The sequence below is a fragment of the Mobula hypostoma genome, chromosome 25 (genome assembly GCF_963921235.1).
Source record: "Mobula hypostoma chromosome 25, sMobHyp1.1, whole genome shotgun sequence".
Taxonomy (NCBI): Eukaryota; Metazoa; Chordata; class Chondrichthyes; order Myliobatiformes; family Myliobatidae; genus Mobula; species Mobula hypostoma.
In genome coordinates, this window is record NC_086121.1 from 24,771,548 (window position 1) to 24,779,720 (window position 8,173).

The 8,173-nt window shown below is 37.8% G+C and overlaps 1 protein-coding gene across 2 annotated transcripts in view; it reads left to right on the forward strand.

Annotated features, from left to right (window-relative positions):
* The window catches only part of plekhm2 (pleckstrin homology domain containing, family M (with RUN domain) member 2), a 52,158-nt gene extending 44,226 nt beyond the window's left edge, over nt 1-7,932 (forward strand). For both annotated transcript variants that reach the window (XM_063033402.1, XM_063033403.1), the window contains 2 exons: nt 69-179; nt 1,476-7,932. In XM_063033402.1, the coding sequence (XP_062889472.1) occupies nt 69-179; nt 1,476-1,613 (249 nt within the window). In that variant the 3' untranslated portion in view covers nt 1,614-7,932. The remainder of the gene's footprint in view (nt 1-68; nt 180-1,475) is intronic.
* Nucleotides 7,933-8,173: the final 241 nt, after the last annotated feature.

An 8,173-nucleotide genomic window follows, 5' to 3' on the forward strand; every position in this document is an offset into this window, starting at 1 on the left:
TAATTGTTGATTTTGCACAGCCTCTTCTGATATTTCAATCCCATTTATTGCATTGTGCTGTGTTGTAGGAACTATCTGAAGGTCAGAAAACTCTTCCTTGGTTCCTGTACTTTAGTTGTACTGAGGAGCTGCAGCGTTTTCTAGCTGCATTGAAGGGTGCTTGGAGGAAGATCTTCAAGGTGAGCTAGAACTGTGCGTGATACCGAACTGTACCTTATGTCAGTATAAATGCCAACGCCCTTTCTCACAAAGTCTTGGTTCTGTTTTTGTGTTATGAACTTTAAATTTTCTGCCTGGATTGGCATGGATGAATTGGGCCAAGGGGCCTGTTTCTGTGCTGCTTAATGCCTCAGTGCCTCGATGTCAGCAGATGAATGCGTCATGTGGGATGGTGCTGAGCTATTAACACCAATTCAGTTTTGTAATAAATTATCAGCTGATCTCTGCTAAGATGACTGGGACTTCAATTAGCTAACTTTTCGCATAATAGTGATCTAGACAGTCAAGATTGCTTTTCAGTAAATATAGAATGTACCTATATGAGGATAGGAGTGGAGTTAATATGCTGCCCTCTCTGAATATCCTGTCACACCCACTGTCATTACTGTAGCTTATTGGTGAAACTAATAGACACTGACATAGTGGAAAACCTTCCTATTGCAAGCCATTCATGCAGATCATTTTAAAACTTAAGACTTTGGAGGTAGTAGAAAGAGAAAAGCAAGAAAAGAATGCAGTATTAACAGAGAAGTGCAGTGCCAGTAGACAATATGCTGCAAGTGCCCTGATAAGGTAGATTGAGAGGTCAAGAGTTCATCATTATCATACAAGAGGTCTCTAAGAGTTTTATAATAGTGAGCTGAATAGAAGTTGACCTTGATTCTGGTGGTGTGTGTTTTCAAACTTTTGTATTTTCTGCCTCATGGAAAGGGGAGAAAGGAGAATGTTTGGGGTGGGAGGGGTCTTTGTCTACACTTCCTGCTGCCCAGGAAAGAAGCCAACGTGATCAGTCCATGGAAGGGAGGCTAGTTTTCATGATGCACTGAGTTGTCTCTACAATTCTCTGAAATGCCTTGTGTTCTTAGGAAGAGAAGTTGCCGTGCCAAGCTGTGATGCTCTGGATAAAATTTAAGGGTTAACTGGGACTTGTTGAATTTCCTTAGCCTTCTAAGGAAATCAGGGGCTGGTGTGTATAGCATTGGACCAAGACATCCTATCAATATTTACACCCAGGAACTAACTTGAACTAAAGTATTAAGGCTTAAGCCTGAGTAATGAATACTTGGCTGGGATACTGTGGGAAAGCCCACGACCGTGATATGTATTGTAGTACAAGGCACTACTTTCAAGTGAGAATAAAGTCTGAAACTGTCTGTTGGGACTCATTCCTAAAGCCCTAGTAAATTTGGAAAATGAGCACTTAATATTTGTTGATAGTTCCCCTGTGTTTCACGCAGACTTTTTTTAAAATTTAGGTTGATCTGCCTCAAAAGTCACTTCAGGACCCTTCCATTTGTAACAAATGCGATGATGCTGTCGCGCTTATTCGTACCACCTGGCAGCGAAGCGACAGTTTATCTAGAGGACGCAGTGAGCGCGATCCATGGTGTTGAAAACTGACTCCTGAAGCACGGTATGAAAATGCTTGCTGCCTCTGGATGTTTGCATGCAGCACTTTGCCCAATGTTAATGGATTTGAAGATAGTGCAAGAGAATGTAAAGGAAATAATACAAATATACAAGGAAAAACTCTCTGAAGAAAACCCACCTGTTGTAGAGGAAGTGATACAAATATACAAGGAAAAACAGTCTCCGAAGAAAACCCACCCATGAATTTTTCAGAATGCTTCAACGTTATAAATAATTGGAAGAGATTGAGGGGATGGAAACCTGCCCACTGAGGTGGGTAACAGACGTGACACTCAGTCCAGATTTGGAAACGTACATATTGATTATTTTTGCTCCTCCACCTAATGAATATCCTATCTCTTAGAAGTTGTATTCTTGCAGCATGAGTGTCTGCTTTTGAAAGAATTTTTTTGGAGAGACTTCGGAACAAAACAGATATTTCTTCAAAACAAGGCAGATCTTTCCTGCTGGGGGAACATGAATGGGCCAAGATTGAGGGAGCACAGGAAAAAAATGTGCTGCTTCTTTGAAGGAAACATCTGTTTTTCTAAAATGGTGCAATGTGACTTGGTCAGTATCCTTGTGTATGAGGCTCTCTGCACCAGTTTTGACCTCTAGTTGTGAAAAGTCTTGTCTGCAGGTTTTAGTTTCTTCAGAAGCAATTGTGATCCTGAAGAACTGACCAAAAAGATTTGGGTATCATCATCTGATGCATGCGTAACTGCATGGAGGACTTTCAAAAAATTTTATAGAAAGACTTATTCATTTTGGTATATTATTTAGATTGACTGCACATCAACCACTTTTCTATGGCTGATGTTTAACTTCTAAATAATATTGGGTTGTGCAAAGTCCTAAAGTCAGTGTCTATAGTGGCTCCTTTGTGACTTCCTTCCTACTAAGCTGGAGAATCTTGCACAAGAGATTTTATGATTAACAGGAATCCTGTGGACTATAAATCATGTCTTCATGCCTGATCATGTAACCACAATGCACCCTTCCCTTCAAACTGCGGGGTGTTATATCGAATGATGCAGTTTGAATGCAAATCTTCGATGAGATGTTGGGTAGACATGAACAGATTTGTTACTGGGTAACATCAGCCTTAGACTGAAAGCCCTTTTACTGCTCAGTCATTTGAAAAGAGCTGTGTGTAAGAAATTGTAAGCAGGCTAAGGGTGAATGAAAACACAAATGCCTATAGATGCTGGAAATCTGAAATAATAAAAACAAAATGCAGGGAATACTCAGCAGGTAAAACAACATCTGTGGAGAGAGAAGCAAACTTAATGTTTTGATAGTAACTATTCATCAAAATGAAATGTTAATGCTGTTTCTCTATCTGGGTGCTGCATGATTTACTGAGTATTTCCGGTCTTTCCTATTTATTAACTGTTGATAATTCATAACTTGAGGTAGATGTTGTAATTTATCACCTATATATGAATCCAGAGTTTCCTCCAGTTTTTCCAAAATGGTTTAGTCAACTAAAGTTGCATTGCCAATCTGGAAGTGGCTATGCTGTTGATAGTGTAATAATGTTCAATTATGTAACTGCCGACACTACTCTATTTAAGAACCACTCTTCTGGGTGAGTTAATGTTTGGAGCAGCATGTCTGAAAGGCAGATCAATGGTTTCTTGGATGGAGGTGACAAGTGGGGCTGCTTTAAGCTATACAAATCACAGGATCCATATTCACCCTTAAAACTAACACTCAGCCAGTAATTACCTGTGTAATATAACCATACAGAATTCTCATTTTATGACTGACAGTCTCCGGAATATGCTGCAAATGCATTATAATATATATTGCATGTCCCCACTTGGTGGCAGTAGGTCAATATTGCATTAATTTTTTGTAGATCAGCTTCCTCTTCATGTCACCTGAAGTTACAGCCTCTAAATCTTTGTTTTTTTTTTAATTTCTGTTATTCTAGAGAGATAATTTTCAGTCTATAAGGTTAGGTGGTTGTAAATGAGAATTTTTTAGAGTGTAGTGAGCGTCCATCTCTATGTACAAGTATATTAATTGTGCAGCCTGACAGAGGTGTACACCTGCTCCGTAGTTCAAGACTGCATTCCACTTCCCTTACGAATACAGTGTGAGGTTAACCAGTTAGTCAACTGTTGGAGAGTTGCTGATTCTAAACAGAATCCACTCCAAGTTAGGCTTTAAGTAAATCAGTATCCCAGCAAGACCAGATGCCAATGAAACCCACTCCTTGTCAGGAATCTGAATTTCTTGAAATGTCGCTTTATTAAAAGCCTGTGCCCGTGGAATCTGGACCCAGAGTTAGTGTCTAAAGGGAAGCTGTACTCTAGTACACTCTTGCACCTTTGACCCAAAAAATATGTAAAAAATTTGATTTGTGTCTTAATTTTGCTAATCTCCCATGTCTCTTTTCCCACCGCCCCCTTCCAAATATGTAAATAGGATTAGTGACATCTGGCAGTATTTGAGAGAAATCTTAACTCAATGCTTGTAACCAAGCCACTGAAACCTGATAATGGAAAGGTCATCTGATCAGCCAACGTCAAAAGCAAAGGCTGACCCACATGTAAAACTGCAAAGTTGTGGTGAGGCAGGAACAGTGGGATGGGTTTACATATGAAATAGGCTGCTACAATAACAAATCCTAATGATTGCAAGCACTTTAAAATAAAAATCAGCATTTCAGCCTTTGTATATGAACATGTGGAATGATTGTCGAAGTAGAATAATAGAGGAAATTATTGTGCACTGGAGAAATCAAGTTTCTTTGACTAGGTCTATAGAATGGGTTGAATGATGTTTTTCATATCTGTACTCGCATGTCGACCTAAATTGAAAGTACAAGTTATTTCCACTAACAGCCATCAGTACTGTGTTATACAGATCAAGATGTTTGCATTTAGTTCTTTGGTTCGGGCAGAATATAGAAGTGTGTTATTGGTTGATGTTTACTAATCACAGTGCAAAAATATACATCTTCCTCATCGCTAAACTGGATCAAATTACGTAGATTCATCAACCTTCAGACGTGACGAGCAAAACCCTGTCCCATCAGAGCAGGTTTTTTTGAACTTGCTTTTGCATGTGTAGATAGTTTTTACTTGTATGCCAAGTTTAAAAGGTAAAGTAGTAACAAAGTACACGTCAGCTAATTACTAAATGTAACAGAGATAAACAAATATGTACTAAATAAAACAAAACCACTAAAAATAAAGGCAAGAAAGACAAGTTGATAAATTCCTCAGAAATCAGGTAGTTAATATCTTTTTGAATGCACCAACATTGGAAGTATGGAAGGACTCCAGACTCTTAAGCTGTATATTAACACTGCAAGTCTCAAAGGTTGTAAGAACAGAAATATTCTGGCACACTTCTGCATTTTCAATCTAAGTATGTGACATATTAAAAAAAAATTATAACTTAAACCCTGCTCGGTGGATTGCACCATTTCCCTGTATCCTTGGTGTTGCATTGCAGAAACTGAAATGATGGGTTCAGACTAAAACTGTGACCCACGCCAGTAAATGATGTCTTCCACAAGTATTTTCTGTCAGCAGAATAGTTAAATGCTGATTCTACAAAATTCTTGTTACTGCTTTTTACAAACAATGAGAGCTTGAGTAGATTGCCAGAGCTTACTTTCATCTGTCCAACTTTAACGCTTCATTTTATACTTGTCAAAGCAAGGAAAGTTAGTTATCTGAAATGGAATGCTGTATCAAAGCAGGATATAAGCTTATGTTGCACGTTCCTGAAGTAATTTGGGTGATTTTTCAGATACATGGTTTACTAAAGTTTAGGCAAAACCCAGAATCTCTCAGGAATTTTACTGACCATAAGTAACATCGTTCACTTGGATGTAAATTGGCAGATGTGTAAATTTTACTTGTGGCTTTACTCAGCTGTAAGATGTTATGCTGAGAGCCAGATGTCAGCACAGTGATTAAGTATTATATTGCCTTTTGAATGAGATGTGGAACCCTGACCCCTCACATCTTCTCAGGTGCATGACACTTTTCAAAGGGAAGGGAGTTTGTGAACTAAACAGTAACTCTTAATCAACACCAGCAAAAGAAAGCTTTACTGGTCATTAATCTCATTGCATTTTGTGATACTTCAGTGTCTTAAAAATGTGTTCCTCTATTTGGCTAGACTTCCAAGGTCCTGAATTTTCCAGGACTTTTTTTTTTTGGGGACATCCTGAGGCTATGGGTGATAAATGCAATTTATTTCTCCTCTCTTTGAGGAGAGGAAAAGGGAAAATTTGCTGGACAAAAATGGATAACGTCGTTAAAGTGCAATTACAATCTGAAAAGTTACTTGTGTAATAGGGCAGGACGGTAGTATTCCACTGCACAAATGAACTTGGTCTACAGTTATCATGTAAGATTAATAAGTATTGAAAAAGACTGCTGAAGTACTTTAGGTCCGGTACACGTTAAGCTCACCCAGTTAGGTTGGTTGTTCATCTGCAGTAAGTTGTGTTCCCATGGTGGTACAGTTGATCCAATGAACAAAGCTGAGTTCTATAATGTACATCACACGGTCATGAAGAGAGCAGTTTTGTACTCCATACATACTCATACAGTCGCATGTTCAATGTGATATCTGAGAATTTGCCCCCTCCTTTACTGGATTCTTCATGTAAGAATTTGTAGCATTAGCTGAGGTTTATACCATGAAGTCTCTCACTGCAGCATTGGGATATCCTCGTACAGCCTCTTAATCATTTTGGTTTGAGCTTAGCCCATTCTCTGTTCTGTTCATCTTCCTTTGAGTAAGATGTGTAATCCAGTCGTCTCAATGACATTTTACATACATTTTTAGATATTCTTGACTTGGATATAAATAACAGATTTTAAAAGTACTAATAACAGCATGATTTATGGTCCATTGTGGACTAATGATTCTGCTAAATAAATTTCATTATCAGTGCATTAGACCGTGGGAACAACAACAAGTGCTTTTAAAAAAGGGAGTTGTTAATTTCTTGTACAAAGTGACAGCGTTGCCATGGTTCTATATGGTTGTTTTTTGGTGCCACTGGATTGCTAATTGGTGGTCCAGTGGTGGGATATTTACTAATATTCTTGGTGGCCCTCACTCTTAACTGAGTGCGCAGCTAAGTAGTTGATAGTGGATAATTTAAAGCTAAAGTTAGGGTAAGGAGCTGTTCAGAATCTGAGTTGATCTCAGCCTGGCTTCTTGTTGCTGCATAGCTAACAAATTGTCCTGCTGTGAGACTGGAGGTGTACTGAAGTTAAAATCTTCACATCACCTGTATGATAGGTTCTTCACTGCATTCTGTACAAGTGAAATGCCTTCTACTGAGTGCAGTACAGTCTGTTTACAGCAAAATAAAGCACTTGTTACTTCATAGAATAGTTACTTCATATTTAGTCAGACAAGCTATATAACTTGGGTATAGTCCATTATTTACATTTGAAACGAGAGGACAGAAGAGTATGCATTTGCTGTAACTTTCAATATCGAGAGTTTTTTTTTCCTGATTTAACTATAGGGTGTGAAAATGTATAGCTATTGCTTCCTCAGGTTCCGTACCCTCAGTCTCAATATAGTTACGGTGAAGTGTTAAACATTTGCATTATGGAAACTGATGGTCTGAGAAAAGTCAAGAAAAGTTAGTTAAAATCACAATCAAGACTGTTAATTTGCCTTTGTATAGAAAATTATGTAAGTTTTGTAAAGTATATTTTGCTATTTAATACATAAAACACATAATGGATCTAAATCTCAAAGTTGAAAGCAATAATCATGAAGTCGTCCTATTAATGATGAATTGGGTAATTTCTCATTTAATTTTTTTGGAACTATTTCTGCTCATCTGTGGGACAACTGAAAATGGATATCAAAATTACACAAATTATGTAAGCACTATAAATACTGTATCTGTTGTCAAGGAGGCCCAGCCAGTTTCCAGTATTAGGCAAATGAAGCTGGCTTGATTCAGTATTCCTGCCTTTGCAGATATTTTAATATTGATGCATAATGACATTAAAAAGATTCTCTAATTTTGAATGTTACAGCTCTTGCTGCTTAATTAAAGCCTAAGTAAACTACAGGTTTTTAAGGAGAGATCACTACTTGCACAATGTCCTCTAACCTAGGTGTAAATTTAATTCCCTGGCAGCCTTTGTAAACCCCGATAATGATGTTTAATGGTGCATGTTTGGTGTTTGAACCATGTAAATGAAGTGTTTATTGTATATAATAACTTGATGTAAATAGAATGGAATTAATAAAATGGTGTTCGTCTCAATTTTTCCTCATTTGCGTAAATGCTGTTTTTGCTTTATGAGAGTTCTTACTATATTGGTGCATTTGACTTTTCCCTCTGATAATTTAATTGTCTTGGGATAGCTGGGGCTTTATCGAGGGCTTTTGGTAACTATGGCGCAGGCACTGAACTTTTACTTAAAAGGACTGGCATTTTAAATTCATAAGGGGTACCAGTCTTTTCTGACCATAAGAATCTCTTGAGTTTGAGGAAAACGCAAAGTTCTTCCCAAATCTGAGATAAAAATCTGAA